At 42.3% G+C, this 15,846-nt stretch overlaps 6 protein-coding genes across 6 annotated transcripts; 4 read left to right on the forward strand and 2 right to left on the reverse strand.

The window, feature by feature from the left end:
- The first annotated feature begins 218 nt into the window (after window positions 1–218).
- Window positions 219–1,673, forward strand: BYT42DRAFT_605200 (uncharacterized protein). Its single transcript, XM_051571120.1, has 5 exons — window positions 219–633; window positions 712–753; window positions 834–887; window positions 975–1,335; window positions 1,410–1,673. Exons 1-5 carry the CDS (start codon window positions 463–465, stop codon window positions 1,448–1,450), a joined length of 669 nt encoding a protein of 222 aa, XP_051422857.1. The 5' UTR covers window positions 219–462; the 3' UTR covers window positions 1,451–1,673.
- Window positions 1,674–1,774: 101 nt separating this feature from the next.
- On the reverse strand, window positions 1,775–4,163 carry BYT42DRAFT_570638 (malate synthase A). Its single transcript, XM_051568414.1, has 4 exons — window positions 3,695–4,163; window positions 3,391–3,535; window positions 2,985–3,155; window positions 1,775–2,928 (listed from the first exon to the last, which is right to left on the reverse strand). The coding sequence occupies exons 1-4, from the start codon at window positions 4,140–4,142 to the stop codon at window positions 1,974–1,976; spliced, it is 1,719 nt and encodes a 572-aa protein (XP_051422858.1). The 5' UTR covers window positions 4,143–4,163; the 3' UTR covers window positions 1,775–1,973.
- A 4,352-nt stretch (window positions 4,164–8,515) lies between these two features.
- On the forward strand, window positions 8,516–9,400 carry BYT42DRAFT_570640 (uncharacterized protein). Its single transcript, XM_051568415.1, has one exon. It carries the CDS (start codon window positions 8,523–8,525, stop codon window positions 9,285–9,287), a length of 765 nt encoding a protein of 254 aa, XP_051422859.1. The 5' UTR covers window positions 8,516–8,522; the 3' UTR covers window positions 9,288–9,400.
- Window positions 9,401–10,269: 869 nt separating this feature from the next.
- BYT42DRAFT_570643 (inorganic pyrophosphatase) lies at window positions 10,270–11,739 on the forward strand. The gene is made up of 6 exons (XM_051568416.1): window positions 10,270–10,418; window positions 10,525–10,640; window positions 10,733–11,066; window positions 11,134–11,347; window positions 11,458–11,530; window positions 11,589–11,739. Exons 1-6 carry the CDS (start codon window positions 10,355–10,357, stop codon window positions 11,661–11,663), a joined length of 876 nt encoding a protein of 291 aa, XP_051422860.1. The 5' UTR covers window positions 10,270–10,354; the 3' UTR covers window positions 11,664–11,739.
- Window positions 11,740–12,418: 679 nt separating this feature from the next.
- Window positions 12,419–14,304, forward strand: BYT42DRAFT_347710 (heterotrimeric G-protein alpha subunit, GPA3-like protein). Its single transcript, XM_051563163.1, has 9 exons — window positions 12,419–12,680; window positions 12,791–12,975; window positions 13,043–13,203; window positions 13,264–13,392; window positions 13,466–13,595; window positions 13,662–13,815; window positions 13,883–13,967; window positions 14,043–14,070; window positions 14,135–14,304. The coding sequence occupies exons 1-9, from the start codon at window positions 12,563–12,565 to the stop codon at window positions 14,204–14,206; spliced, it is 1,062 nt and encodes a 353-aa protein (XP_051422861.1). The 5' UTR covers window positions 12,419–12,562; the 3' UTR covers window positions 14,207–14,304.
- Window positions 14,305–14,402: 98 nt separating this feature from the next.
- On the reverse strand, window positions 14,403–15,447 carry BYT42DRAFT_614212 (4'-phosphopantetheinyl transferase superfamily; the record flags this gene model as incomplete). The annotated part of the gene is made up of 4 exons (XM_051571826.1): window positions 14,403–14,657; window positions 14,737–14,898; window positions 14,971–15,321; window positions 15,388–15,447. 4 exons carry the CDS (start codon window positions 15,445–15,447, stop codon window positions 14,403–14,405), a joined length of 828 nt encoding a protein of 275 aa, XP_051422862.1.
- Between the last annotated feature and the right edge of the window lie 399 nt (window positions 15,448–15,846).

The raw sequence follows: 15,846 nt of genomic DNA on the forward strand, positions 1-15,846 counted from the left end.
GGATGATCCACTGACCCGAGTCGTTGATCGCCATGAAAAAGGTATGCGAGAGTAAAGCAAAAAAAGAATTACAAAAAAAAAGATGATATAAAATGAAAGGCGACCGAATCTGTACTCCAAAAAAAGCCGGCTGTCGGACTTCAGATTTCTTGAGAGGAAGACGCGCAAAAAGATAGATGATCAAACCAAAACTGAACTATGGTTTATTCTTTGAATATCAAGGAGTATTTATATGTTTTCCATGTGAACCAATAGATCCACTGCGGTCGCTATTGCCAGTAGAGGCGTAGTCGAATCTGATGAAGTTGCTTTTGGCTGGTTCACAACATACCTGTTAAATCTCAGATGAACAACGTAAATAAGTCACAAATTTTCATTTTCCGAGTTCAGCCATTTTCCGAGGCGGGTGCGCAGCTGGAAGACTAGAGACTAAAAAAAATAGCTTTTTTCCCGATTACGAACATGGCAAAGAAAGGAGGTAACAGCAAAGCCGAAGCGGCCAAAGACAAGAAGGCCGCCGTCAAGGCCGAAAAAGATAGAGCCAAGCAGCAGGAAATGGAAGCCAAGGAAGCCGATAAATGGGCCCAAGGTGCCAAAGGCAAGAACAAAAAAGAGGCAGAAGCAGAAAAGAAGGTGATGACTCAGCAACTGGCATTCACGCGACCTGACCGTTCCAGCATATTCTAATCTGCATTGTCATTTTACCTGTAGGCTGCTGCCTTGGCCAAGAAACAGGAAGCTGCTCGTCAATTGGTAAGGAAACAATCGCCTCCCTTTAACGTGACAATAAAAATAACAGAGGAAACTCATTTTTTTTTGACGTGGGGTGCTAGGCCGAAGAAGAAAAGGAGCTGTCAAAGTTCAAGCCAACCGCTAAGGGATCCGATGTAAGTGTTAATGAGCCCCTGCAAAAAGCGTAGTAAAACTTGCCGTGCATTGGATCGTTGAATGCCTTTTCTTTATTTATTTTTTAGAAAAAAGCTGCAAAGAAGAGTGCCAAGGTGGAGGCGGATAGCCATGCCCGACGTACCATTCCTGAATTTTCCGCGAGCAATATTGACGATGCTATCGATTTGTTATCATTGAATGACGATGGTTCGGGTCCTGTCAAGGCCAAGGATATTGAAAAGCATCCTGAGCGTCGTTTCAAGGCTGCGTTGGCTGCTTATGAAGAGCGTGAAATGCCTCGCTTTAAGCAGGAACACCCTGGTCTTCGTCAGAGTCAGCTGAAGGAAATCATTTACAAGGCCTTCCAGAAATCGCCCGAAAATCCTTTCAACCAACAAAACATTGTTCAGTACAATGCCACCTCTGAGGACGCCAAGAACCTCAAAGGTAAGTCATCGTTGGCCATTTGGAAATCATTGGATGAATGAAAATTTTTTAATCGAATGTATTCTTGTTCTTAGAACGTCGTCGCAAGGAATTGGAGGATCGGCTTCGTGCCTAAGGCCAACTAGCCGTGATGGTTTCCGAGACAACTCCCGTTATCCATACCAAATGCTGTTTTCATAGAATAAAAGTAGAAAAGCAGCGGATGGTATGAGGGCTTCGTTTAATTTCACAGTAATACGCTTATATTACCCAATTTTTTGCTGGACAACCAAACAAGCCATTAACTCCCTGCTCTACTTGAAAATACATCCATTTTCCGTTGTCTCCACCTGTTAAACGACGGTTGATTTTTTTTTTGAGTGTGACCTTAATTAGCATATTGGTGTTGACCAGATTGTTAGAGATTATAGAAAAGGCGACTCGTTAAATTGTTTTTGCTGCTTTTTTTAAATAGAGCAAGTATAGTAAAGAGGTTTATTGTAACAAATCATATAAGACTTTTTCTTTTCTTTTTAATTACATGAAAGCTGACATGACCAGCAGCAAACATAGAGAGATGATGGTAGGTTTGACGGATATAGCATTTTTACCAATAGGGATGAGTGAAAATTTTTAAAACAAGAAACATATAACATTTTTTACAAGCGAGCCTTGGATTGGACAGAGACGATTTCATCGTACAACAAGGTGGTCAAGAAATCATCGTATCTTTCACCCGTGACTTGAGTGGCGAAAGCCTTCTTGGCGGCTTCGTACTTGGAGTTACCGTACTTGCTGCCGAGCTGTTGGCGGATCTTATCGGTTTCTTCATCGAGCACTTGCAACAAGTACTTAGGAGTGATCTTGATACCTTCGGCGGTGGTAGCCTGGTGACGAGCCCACTGCCACAATTGGGAGCGGGAAATTTCGGCCGTAGCAGCATCCTCCATCAAGAAGTGGATGGGAACACAACCGACACCGCGTAACCATGATTCCATATAGGCAAGACCGATCTGAATGTTGTCGCGGATACCCTTTTCAGTAATCGAGCCCTTGAAGTTGATATCCAAAAGATCGGTGTTCTTGACCACAACATCGTCACGACGGACATGGATCTGGTTAGGCTGAGGCATGTGTTCGTTGAAGATTTCGAGAGCAATCTTGACAAGATCGGGATGGGCAACCCAGGTACCGTCGTGACCGGCTGTGACTTCACGGAGCTTATCGGCACGGACCTTGGCCATGGCGGCTTCGTTGGCCTTGGGGTCGTTCTTAATAGGAATCTGAGCGGCCATACCACCCATAGCGTGAACACCACGCTTGTGGCAGGTCTGGATCAACAGACGGACATAGGCATCCATGAAAGGAACAGTCATGGTGACGGCCGAACGATCGGGAAGCACGAACTGAGGATGTTGACGGAACTTCTTGATGAAGCTGAAGATGTAATCCCAACGACCACAGTTGAGACCCGAAGAGTGGTCGCGCAATTCGTAAATGATTTCTTCCATTTCATAAGCGGCAAGAATGGTTTCAATCAACACAGTACCACGGATAGTACCACGGGGAATGTTGAGCATATCCTGAGCAACATTGAACACATCGTTCCAAAGTCTATCCATCAAAGTCAGTATATCTGTAAACAAAAGCAGGCCAAAAAATGTGCTTACCTAGCTTCCAAGTGGGATTCCATCTTGGGCAAGTAGAAGTAAGGACCCTTGCCACGCTTGATAAGTTCCTTGGCGTTGTGGAAAAAGTAGAGAGCGAAATCAAAGATGGAAGCAGACATGGGCTCGCCATCGACGAGGACGTGCTTCTCAACCATGTGCCAACCTCTGGGTCTACATAAAGACAAAAAGCAATAATGTCAATTCACCGTAACCGAAAAAAAAAAATCCCATTGTATCGGAACTCGCCGTAAATGTCTTTCCTCACCAGAAATCCTTTTTCACGTGCCAAGGTAACTTCCCTTTTCTTTCCGTGTCACGCTTCCCCACCCTTCCCTTTATCCCTTTCAATCCATTTCCAAAATAGTCCAACTTAAATAAATAAAAGATTAAAAAAAAAAGTTCTTACCTGACAAGCAAAGTGGCGGCCTTGCCATCCTTGCGGAGTTCATACTTCTTACCATTGGGGTTGGTGAAGCTGATATCCTCACGGACAGCATCACGAAGGTTGACCTGACCGCTGAGCATGTTCTCCCAGACAGGAGCGCTGGAATCTATTGTGAAAAAATCATGACAAAAGCGTAAGATAAAAAGTAAAAATTGAAACCGAGGGAACGAATGAAATCACAAGGAAGAACAATGTAATGGAAGCCAGTTTGAAATTTTGAACCATGATGTCATTTAAAAAGAGGGATCTTCATAGAAAACTTTACCTTCAAAATCAGCCATAAAGGTAGAAGAGCCCGAGTTCAAGGCGTTGATGACCATCTTACGGTCGACGGGACCAGTGATCTCGACACGACGGTCCTGGAGACCAGGTGCAGGGGCGGCAGCACGCCAGGTGGGATCATTACGGATGTGAGCGGTTTCGGGCAAGAAGTCGGGAAGCACACCACGGTCGAGTTCCTGCTGACGGTAGACACGCTTCTGGAGCAAGGTCTTACGGGTAGGGTTGAAGATACGTTGAAGAGTAGCGGTGAACTGCAAAGCTTGGGGCGAAAGGATTTCAGTCTGAGCACCAGTGACGGGTGCAAGGACGGCCACGCCGGGGATGTTAGACTTGAATTGAGAAGAGTGAGATTGGACAGACATGTTTGAGCGAAAGAGCAAGACGGATCCTCTGGTCTTGAACCGAAATATATTTATACGTGGTTGAATCATCAAAAAAGTGTGGAGATATGCGGAAGGCTCGAAAGCTTACTGGTATTCTTTCGTGACTGGCCTTCCACTGAGTTATTTCACCGAGTCAGTTTTTTTTGAATATTGGGCAAAAGATGGATTTGGTGTCCCCATCACATGCTTCATGGTTCATATTCACATGGAAAGAGCCATGCCTTTTCCATTCCTTGCTAACGGCCTTTTCACATCATCACTCATTTTTCACTGTCTACCATCTTTGTTCTTGGTATTGAAATAGACCTAGGGTTTTCTGCCAAGTACGGCGGAATTGGCATTGAAATCTTTTATCCAGGGACCGCCTATATCTGCTGGATTTTGACATGAGGTATATTGAAAATAAATTCAATCTCCGTACTCTTAACAAGGATCAGATCCTTCATATATAAAGAAGAACCCATTCTTCCCCTTTTGCATGAGTTGACTCACGTTGTCAACCGATCTTTTAAGGAGCCCATTCCGGTAGTAAAAAAAAAATGAGGATACAACACCTTGCTCCGTTTTGTCAATACCATAATTCTAGCCCATCATGAAAAATAGGCACCAAATTCAGTTTTTCTATCTTGCTTTTTTTTTATTGGGTAGTGAAATAGTACTATTGCACTCCGCGCAATGTGCCGATGCTTATGACGACAAGTACCCTTTTTTTCGGTGCGTTGTCGACTCTCAATGCTTGCAAGATTAAAAAAAAAAATTGAGAAACCAATGATGCACTGCATTTTCCTTGGTTCCAAAACCGGATTTCAATTTCCGACTGGTTTTTTGAATCTACGTTGTTATTCAGCAGAATTGCAACAGAGTGGTTTCACTGAGAGTTTCGTTTTGTTCATATGCTTTTTACCAAATAAACCATGTGCATATTCTGTGAGGGCTGCAACTAATGGATTTTTTTTTTGAACCGTGGGGATTGAAAATGATTCCGTTCGGATCATTCATAAAGTTTCTTGAGCTTGCTGCTTGCCTATTCCAGCAGACATATGGGTTGTGACGCATCGGAAAGTCCAGTAGCCAGATCGGAAGCAAGGTTGGGTTCCTTACTATACTTAAAGGGCTAAACCCGTTTTTTTTTTTTGTACACTGGAGTATGATACTTCGCCAACAATTCGTTCTCAGAGAAAAGGTTGCCCCTGACACGTATAGAATAACGAATAAAATCTGTGACCGATTGATTGGTTTTATAACATGACGACAGTAGCATGGAGATGATCTTTTTATATTCTTTTATCATGCAGCCACCCATGGTCTTGTAGCTGCGAATAAAATTAAAAAGAAAAAACATCACAAACATAGAGCAAGGGAAAGATCGCTTTTTTTTTTCATGTGGATTTCCCCAAATTGTTGGAATGGTTCTCACGACGAACTCAATCTTCTGAAGATCTCAGCCGCAATGAAGTCTTTGGAATAACGTTTAAACCGATGTTTCAAGCTTATTTTTTTTTATTTTCATCACGTTGTTGTTCATGAATTTCCCTATTTTGTATCTTTTTTTTTTTAATTCTTCTCACCCCTCAACTCACTGAAGCGTCCGTTAATTGCGTATGGGAAAACAGGCAACAAGGTTCAAGCATCAATTTGCTTATTGAGGATCCAAAAGAAAAAGAAAAGAAAAAAAATCGCATTTAGAAAGAGAAGGAATGAATCATTATGATGCTTGCCATATTATTTTTCCGTTTAAGATGGTGAGATGGTGGAAGCATGAACTTGGTCCTATTTACTCCGAGTGTACAGTTCGTATGTCGTACTGCTAACCTGGGGAAGATCGGCGTCTTCCGCTGGAGACCGTTGCAAAATTCTCACCACCAGGCATTCACGGGCACAGTCGGAAGATTCATGCCGACACTACCAATTTTGGGTATCCAAAAACCATGTTAAGACTGAAATGGTCTTCAAACGTAAACAGTGATATCATTCTACAGCCACCTGTACCATATGACAAAGAAATAATAGAAAAAAAAAGCCAATGCATATTCATTCAGCAATGAAATGCATCCTTCCTATCTCAACCCCTTTTCCCTCCACGTTCCAAATTTTTGCCCTCCACCATTACAATTGCAACTCTTTCCAAACTTTTTATACTAGTTTTTCATTGAATCATTGTAAATCGATTGAGTGAATTTTTAAGACAGGAACTTGTACGAACTAATATTCACTTAAGATTCATCCATATGAATTTTGGAACCCGTTAACTTGTGATAAAGCAATATGCGTTGATCTTTGTGATACTAGTGTGCGCTATGAGAATATCCCAGGTGCAGTAGAAAGCAACTTAGCATCAACATCAATATCAACACCAGCAGCTCCTAGATGTGGACATTCGCTTTGTTCTATCTTCTCAAGGCACAAGGAAACAGGTGCGATTCAATCCGCCTATCAGAAAACTTTTGCATGGTCTTTCGTGCAACTATATCGTTCTATTATTCCATCTGCATAGCAAAGCACACCCATCGCGCATGTTTTCGCGTATAGGATTCTGTCACTTGAGAGGAAGTGGTTTCCCTCGTTACTATTTCCCATTCCGAGAAACTAGTACCTGAATTCAGCTTTGGTTGCTGGGCAAGGTGCTAATGAGTTTATCTTTTTTAAGTTCCGGCTGTTTCAATCACTTTATATGCCGCGTATATTTCAAACCTTTAGCGCGGATTGATCTTCGCGGATAGCGAGCCGATAATGATTATGATGCTGATGTAAGAAAAAAGTTTGATTTCAGTTCAATATATCGGAGAACAAGCAAGGCACGAATCAGAGGCAAGTGTTATACAACTCCGCCTGTTATCAGGGCAGAATGTTTTCCGACATGACGATATCAAGCACGCTACTTTGAATTCGCACAAATGAAGGATCAAAGTTACACAGAATCACCCATCAAAACTGGAAGAGTTCATTTCTCCTAACTTTGTACTCGGTGAAGAAAAGATCGTATAATTTTACAAGATTCTGCTGAGTAAGGTTTTTTCGGATCTCAACCGCTTGTCATTTTTGTCACCCGAGCTTCTTTATCACTGTGCACAACAAGTTGTGCTCAAACAGTTTTTGAGCGCAGCGTACTCACCATACGTATTCATGTTGAAATAAATCAGGAACATGAGACTGTAATTCTTAGCAAAAAGGACCATATCATTGCTTTACCGGAACCCAAGAATTAAAAAGACAGGCTTCTTCTTCACAAATTCGACATTATTTTTCGCATGAGACTAGCATATCTAGAGATAGTATATCATTCAGAGTAGGATTGATCTTCAGGGTTTTCCTGATACAAGTTGTGAAGTTCGATGCGTTTCTTAAAAACTCTTGTTGATGAAAAGCACGAATCTCTATATCAAGTCCCATCGAAGAAATCTGTTCACCATGTTGCACGCCTATAAATTATGATCAGAGAATAATATGATATATAAAGTGAAAGCAAGCTTTCGGTCAATTTGGTGATCATAGCTTCATTTCGAAATACTGATGTCGTGCGTCCAACCATGCAATCAAATGATACACAATGAACAGGGCTTTAGTTTTTTTAAAGCTATTATTTTCTGAGCGTTGTAGCCCCGTTTGCGTGATTTAGTCCAGAGCTTACTCAAGTGTTTTAAAGTAATATATTTTTTCGGCTCAGATGGTGTGAGTCCGCAAGTGCTTTATTTCTTCAACACAGCCATTTGTATGATAGGACAGGCCAACCAAGCGTTACATTGTAATAAGTGACGTTGTGACAATCCAGAACTTCATCTCAACTGAAACATCAGCCGGTACAGACAAAAAAAAAGTCCCTGTTGCACGCATGCATTTCACTACACAAATTATAAAGCGTCCTACTGATATGCCAATACATTATTATCACCAAAAATCGCCATTTTATGATCAAAATGGAAAAAAAAGCATGCGCAAGACGCTTGAATTAAGAAGCATGCGCCGGGAGTGTTAAATCTAAGAGCATTCGAGATGTCAAGCTAAATGGGTCAATTCATTTACATGCACTTATGAACAATAAATTGATCAATGTTGAACATGACTCGTTTGATCGATTGTGAAACGTAGCGAATTTCTAGGAGGAACCCATCAGAGCTTTTTTGTTACGATTATTTGGATAAACCGGACAAATACAGCATCAGATAAATCCAGGCATTACGGAAAAAGGGTATGCAACTGCACAGCTTTTTCTTTCGAACCCTTAAGTCAGAATGGCTGGGTTACGAGATGCAAGGCACAGACATTATTGTCCGAAATTGCATTACTGAAATTTATCTAGGACTGTTGCCAGGAGAACCCATCCTTAAAAGGCAATTATCAGAACCATGTTCTTGACGATGGACTATATAACACCTGTCAAAGATGTGGTGATTTATTTTCTCCATCCTATCTTTATTTCAAATATTTGTTATGCCTTTCAAGTCTCTGATTACGATCGTCGCTACAAGCTTGCTTGCTGGCCAAGCTCTTGCCGTTTCTGTTCACAACTGGTGGAATGTGCCTAGCGACTTTGGTGATATTGCCGAGTTACGATCTTCCATCCGGGTTCCCCAAGGCTCGGATCCTATCAAGACCTATTGGATGGCCAATGGTTTTGGCAACGGTTACATGGGTATGCAGCACAATTCGGATACCGAGCGCCGTATTTTATTCTCCATCTGGGACGATGGCCATGGCTCCAAGGTCGAACCTATCCGCCACGGTAAGAATGTGCATGTTGGCACATTTGGCGGCGAAGGCACAGGCGGCCAGTCTTACCTCCACCACAACTGGAAAGCCGGTGACACTGTACACTTCCGTGTGCGAGCCAATGTGAGCGAGGCCGAGAATTATGCCGAATACACCGGTTACTGGGGTACGGATGGCAAAAAGTGGCATCTGATTGCGTCTTTCCGAGCAGAAAATCAGCCTTATTGGCTTGAACATCCTTACGGTTTCCTGGAAAACTATGGTTCTGATCAGTCCAAGACCCGCGAGGGCTACTATGGCAACTTTGTCATGATCAACAGCAACGGCCGACGCTACACACCCAAAAAATTCCAATTCACCAATACTGACCCCTCCACCGAATACCGAGAAGTCTGGGACCAACGCTTGGTGAAACAGCACAAAGAAGTGTACATGCGTATCGATGGTCCGGCCAACCAAGGCGCGTATCCACCCAAACATCATTAAATTACCCTTTCCCCCTTCTTCCTCTTTACTCTTCTCACGTAGAATCATTTTTCCCATTTCACATGTTACATGCCTCAAACTCTGACTTAAATAAAAATGCTTTTCAACGCAAGTTTTATATGATGCAGTCATGTATCTTTCTTTGCAAGTAATCAATTTTTTTGGTGGTTGGTAGCCCTCACCATGATTGTCAACCTGATTGGAGCGGGACATTTTTGGACTGTGTTTAGTAGTTGAGGCAAAAAAAAAAGGACCAAGCCACCCATTGTGAAAGAATAAATTTTTCTCGACATGGGCAATTTTAGCAGTGCTGGTCAGTCTTTCTCTTGCAACATTCTCTTTCTTCTTTTTGATGATGGAATAAAAATGTACGTATAATGGTATAGTATCGTTGTTGTCAGTATGTTTTGATGGGGTTCGCCTCAATGCTGTATTTGCTATTTTACGTGTGGTGTCGCGACGGAGGGTGATATGGCGTGCTTGTGCGAGTGTGATGGGCAAAGCATTTCCAGTGGGAAAATAGAAGCAGGCGAAAAATGGTTCAAAAAGATGGAAATAGGTCCAATGATGAAAATCAGGAAAAAAAAACGCAAGTTCATTCGCATTACAATAGGTAATAGCTCTTTCCATAGCTATTGCGTATTATTCGCTATTTCATAGCACTTGCAATAGTAAATGTTTATGGTGAAACGTTTGAAGACTGGCAGTTTATTCCCATATTGCCAGACTATAGGTTTCATCAACATACCCTTTCCAACGATTTTCATCATGGACTAATCTTGTACTCATCTTATCATATAATTTTTTTTTCTCAATAAAAATCAAAAGAAAACTTTTGGAATTGCAGAATGTGCCTTGTCTTTTTCGTAATCGTTGCAAGATATTATTGGCTCAATGGTGCAAGAGGCTTTTTTTTCCCGTAATTTTTTTTTCTTCGGGCGATCAGATTGTGAATCTGGCGTCATCAACGGGATTGTTATTCCGACAATCTACTTTTCTTAAAATTTAAGCACAACCAGGGTGATTCTCTGTCGTTCTTTCCCTTTTTTCTCCTTCAACAATCCGTGATGGCCGAATACAAGACTCGCCAGGTTGGTGCTCTCAACACCCTTGACTACCGTGTTTACTTTGGTACGTGAATATATATGGACTGGACGACTTGGTTACAAAGACACGCTTGCACAGTGATAGTTCTAACGTGACCCTATTTATTTATTTTTTTGACACTTGTCAACAGAAAAGAACGGTGTCCCCGTCTCTCCTTTCCATGACATTCCCCTCTGTGCTAATGAGGAAAAGACCATCTTCAACATGATTGTCGAAATTCCTCGCTGGACCAACGCCAAGCTCGAGGTAACGTTTCTCGCTTGTTTTTCTCTGTATGCAAAACTTGGGTGGTTTGGATAGTTTTTTGTATTGACACGAACGGGGAAACACATTTTTAGATTAGCAAGGAAGATGCTTTCAACCCTATCAAGCAGGATACCAAGAAGGGCAAATTGAGATTTGTTCGCAACTGCTTCCCTCATAAGGGTTACATCTGGAACTATGGTGCTCTTCCCCAAACCTGGGAAGATCCCAACCAGAAGCACCCCGAAACCAAGGCCCGTGGTGACAACGATCCCATTGATGTCATTGAAATCGGTGAACAGGTTGCCACTGTCGGTCAGATCAAGCAGGTCAAGGTTCTCGGTGTCATGGCTCTTTTGGATGAAGAGGAAACTGACTGGAAGGTCATTGCCATCGATGTCAACGATCCCTTGGCTCCCAAGTTGAACGGTAAAGTCTTTGCTTGATAAAGAAAGAGAAAAAAAACGCGTCGCATTGACTCACTGAGTTTGTACAGATATTGAGGATGTTGAAAAGCACCTCCCTGGTCTTATCCGTGCCACCAACGAATGGTTCCGCATCTACAAGATCCCCGATGGCAAGCCCGAAAACGTGTTTGCTTTCAGCGGTGAAGCCAAGAACAAGAAATACGCCACCGATGTGATCTGGGAAACTCACGAAGCCTGGAAGGGTCTCATCAACGGCTCTTCGGACAAGAAGGACATCAGCGCGTAAGTATTACCATAAAATCGCTATGAAACTGCTGCCATGGATGGATGGGAGTTGGCTTGGAAACGAAAGGTGAATTTCTCATGTTTATATATTTGATATTTTCCTTTAGTGCCAACGTCTCCGTTGAAGAATCTCCTTACAAGGTTGCCCACGATGATGCCGCTTGCACTTCCATTCCCGCCGTAAGTCAATTCATCACCCGTGTTAAATTATGCAAGTCCTAACATTTTGATTTTCTAGGAAAACGTTCAAGCTGCTGCTCCCATTGATGCTTCCATTGACAAGTGGTTCTTCATCAGTGCCCACAGCCTGTAAGAAGGAATTGTAAAGAAAAAATCTGGAATTTTGGGTATTACTTTTGAATAAAAACTATCTGTCTGTTTTTCGTTTATTTTTCATGGTTCACGCCGTTACTCTTTTCAACGTATAAACGGTCCCTTCATCGATGGCTGGAAAGAATAATTGCCAAGTGCTTCGTAATTATGTACTCTTGGCTTCAGGGTAGGCATGGTGATTTTTCTCGGAGACCAACACATGTAACAAGGGGAGTCGGTGAGAATTCCAAAAAGTAAGTGAGGCCCGAAACGGGCAGCTTCTGCCGAGAAATGTCGGACTTTGAAATATGAAACCTGCACGAAAGACTTATAAATTATGCGTGATGCCGTATTTTTTTCAAGCCTGAATAAAACGAGCCTGAGAACAAAACAAAATGACTGATAACAAATGCCAATAACAAGGAACTGGAAAAGCAAAAGTTATTTCGTCAACAGCCACACGGCAAATACAAGAATAGAGAAAAGACAGTGCCATGCATGGGTGGAAGACAGGGTCTCCGCAGAATCCCAGCTTCGTAGGGCGACACCAATATTCACATGGCTTTTTTGACGACCTTATTTTTGCCAAGCCAATAGCCAAAGAAAAAATGGCCGTAAAAGAAGAGGGAATCACCTATTTATATCAATGTCAACTCATTCACATCGGGTATTTCAAGTGAATTGCATCCACCACGCTGTTCGATTGTTCCTCAGAAAAATAAGCATCCACTGTTCGCTTACCAAAAATGGAATTTCCTTTTTTTCAAATGTTCGATTAAATTTCTTTGTTGGCTTCTATTATTTTTCCATCATTCTTATCGCTTTTACGCTTCATTATTTTCATACATTTACACTCTTCTCGGGAACGTACACCCATACAAACGTACAACTGACACTAGAATGGGTGCATGCATGTCGACGGATGAACGCGAAGAATGGGAGAATAGTCAACGGATCGACCGAATGCTCGAAGACGACCATCGGAAGGTTAAACGTGAATGCAAGATATTACTTCTAGGTATATTTTCCAACCTAGGAAGAACGGAACGAAAGAGAAAAGAATGAGAGAGAGAGAGAGAGAGGGCCTTCTTTGTTGTCCAAAACTAATTGCTCTCGCTTCACCTGTAGGGAGTGGTGAATCAGGCAAATCAACCATTGTGAAGCAAATGAAGATTATTCACCAAAATGGATATACGGAAGAAGAGCTCTTTCACTGGCGACCGACGGTGTATCAGAATATTATCGAGTCATCCCAGGCCCTGGTCAAAGCCATGGAACGATATGGATATCATTTCCAAGTGACCAAAAATCATGTAAGGCGCGACAGGCTGTTAGCCAGTCCGTATTTACTAACGGACGGATTCGGGTAAAACGTTGTAGAATTACGCTTTGAGGATCATGGAATACAGTTTGGCCGATGTTAGCTCGGGATTGGACGGCGACTTTGTAGAAGCATTGAACGGCATATGGAGTGATCCGGTGATTCCTCGATTTATGGATAAAGAAGCCAGCCATTTTTACATTATGGATTCGGCACCCTAGTAAGATCGACTTTGCCCCACTTTTTATGCCGATCTTTGACTGATTTTTTTTTTCGGTAGCTTTTTCAATGAATTGGAACGCATTGGCCAACCCGATTATATACCCAACGTCCAGGATGTATTATGCGCTCGATCCAAAACCACGGGCATCATCGAAACCCGATTCAGCATGGGTCAATTAAGTGTACAGTAAGGACGCGAAACGAATGGTAGTGGGAGATAATTGGTATGGCATAATCACACGTTTTTCCTGATATTTTAGTATGTTCGATGTTGGAGGACAGCGATCGGAACGGAAGAAATGGATTCATTGTTTCGAAGGCGTGACCTCGATCATCTTTTGTGTCGCCCTCAGTGAATACGATCAAGTGCTATTGGAGGAATCTCGACAGGTAAAATCGGCGTTTTTTAGGGGGCCGTTGGTCAATGAGGCGGTTTATTGAAACCATGTACAATAGAACCGTATGATGGAAAGTCTGGTCCTTTTCGAATCGGTGATCAACAGCCGATGGTTTCTGCGAACATCCATTATTCTCTTTCTCAACAAGATTGATTTATTCAAAGCCAAATTACCCAAAGTGCCATTACAAAAATTCTTTCCAGATTATCAAGGTAGGGTGGATGAAAACACAGGTTGGCTCGAAATTTACTGTCTGATGCACCACGGTATTTCATCTAGGTGGGCAGGATCCGAACAAAGCAGCAAAGTATATCTTGTGGAGATTCAATCAAACCAACCGTGCGAAACTCGATATATACCCCCAGTATGTCGTAATGAACTTTTGACTCCTCATGCTGTGCATACTTATTTTTTTTTTATCATTTTGCTATTTTCGTAGCTTGACACAGGCTACAAATACGTCCAATGTAAGTCTTGGGAATTGCCCCTCATCAGCTTGATCTGTGTATTCACTCGAATGCCATCTGATAGATCCGACTGGTGTTTGCTGCCATCAAAGAAACCATCCTTCAAAACGCTTTAAAAGATTCCGGAATCTTGTAATATATGAAACCTGTCCACTACGCAATCCGAAAACTGTAAATACTGTAATTGTACCTCTTTACCGCTACTCTTATTCTGATATTATTCTATCGTACCTTTGATTCTCTTCAACGAAAACCAATTATGCAAACTAATGGCCCTTGCTTACATCGTACACTAATGATACACTCGGTGATAATCCAAATATATTCGTTCATTAACAATGTGTATTTCGCAAGTATTGTTGGTGGATGTCATTCAAAGTGAGTCGCGTAAAGGCGTCGGTTGGAGAGACGTAGGGTTCCCCTATTCGGCGAGTCATGTGGCCAAAGTCACGCAGACGGTGATCCAGGGAGGACGCTGATGGATCACCGCAGCAGATGACCACAGCGGTTTTCTCATCCAGATCGCTTACGTGATACATCCATGTCACCTGCAATTGATTACCATGTTGGCATTCAATCCATCGTTCCTATCAGATAATTTTTGGTCATTCGATTATGTTTTTTGTTGGGGGGGAGGTTGAGAGGTGCTGAGAAGGCGAGGCTTACAGTTGGGTGATTGTTGAATGAAATCTGTTGAAGATCAAACGCAAGACCCTCGCCAATGGCCTTGGTGTAACTTTCTTTGCAGCCCCATATCTGGTAAAACGCTCGTAGCTGTGTCGCTTCATCCTGGCCGTTGAAAATGGTTTGACGTTCGGACAGAGTCAGCTAGTTCACAGGAAAAAAAAAACCGATGAGGCGTTGGAAACAGGATCGTGGCGACTGAAAAGAAACGTTTACCTGATATTGAAAGCAATCTACAAATGTGTTTACCGGGTCTTTGAGTGTCTTGATTGATACGCAATCTACACCAACTTGAAGTTTTCTCGTCATGGTGGAGACCAAGACTACCCAATCACCGTCGTGCGATATATTGAAATCAAGGTATTGTCCGTCTGGACAAGCCAGTGTAGGCTTTCCTCCCGGAAGACGATCAAACTGAATATCATGCCACGGCATAGCGAGGTATTTGGATACAAAATATCGCCGTAAGAGCAAGCTTCCGACCGCCAACCGCTGATCGTTTACATATTTTTTACGCGTGACGGAGGCATGCTCATGTTCAGGCAACCATTTCAGAACTTCATTCACCTTATATGCGAAAAATAAAATGTCAGCTTAATGAAACAACGCGGCAACTTTACAAGGGCAGAATACCTCTTTGACTTGGAAAGCAGTAGAAACGTTGAATGCCAAGAGAATCAAGAGAGACGACATTTTTGCTTTTCGTGCGAATGGGGAAACTGCTGTGCTCATTGCCCACGGGTTGCGCCCTCGAGACGTTTAAAGTCCGACGAAAGAGGATCAATGCATGGCTCGAGGGTGTGGTTCCACCGTGCGAGAACAGCAGATTGAATATCCTTCAAAGCAACCTCTAATAATTCATTGAACAAGGCTTTTGTCGCTTGTAAATTTCCATATATTGCATAAAAATGGTGGTCGTAAGTATAGGTGTGTTGGTTCTTTTGGTTGCAGTCTCCCATCACATTCTATACGTGCACCAAGTACAGTAAGTTCGGAAATTTCCCCAAAAGCAAAAAAAGGGTGAAAAAACCCACCGCAATTGCTTTATCCATTCATACTGCAAGCAATAAAAATATTAAGAGACTTGCGAGT

This window comes from Radiomyces spectabilis, assembly GCF_025331425.1.
Source record: "Radiomyces spectabilis strain NRRL 2753 chromosome Unknown BYT42scaffold_7, whole genome shotgun sequence".
Lineage (NCBI taxonomy): Eukaryota > Fungi > Mucoromycota > Mucoromycetes > Mucorales > Radiomycetaceae > Radiomyces > Radiomyces spectabilis.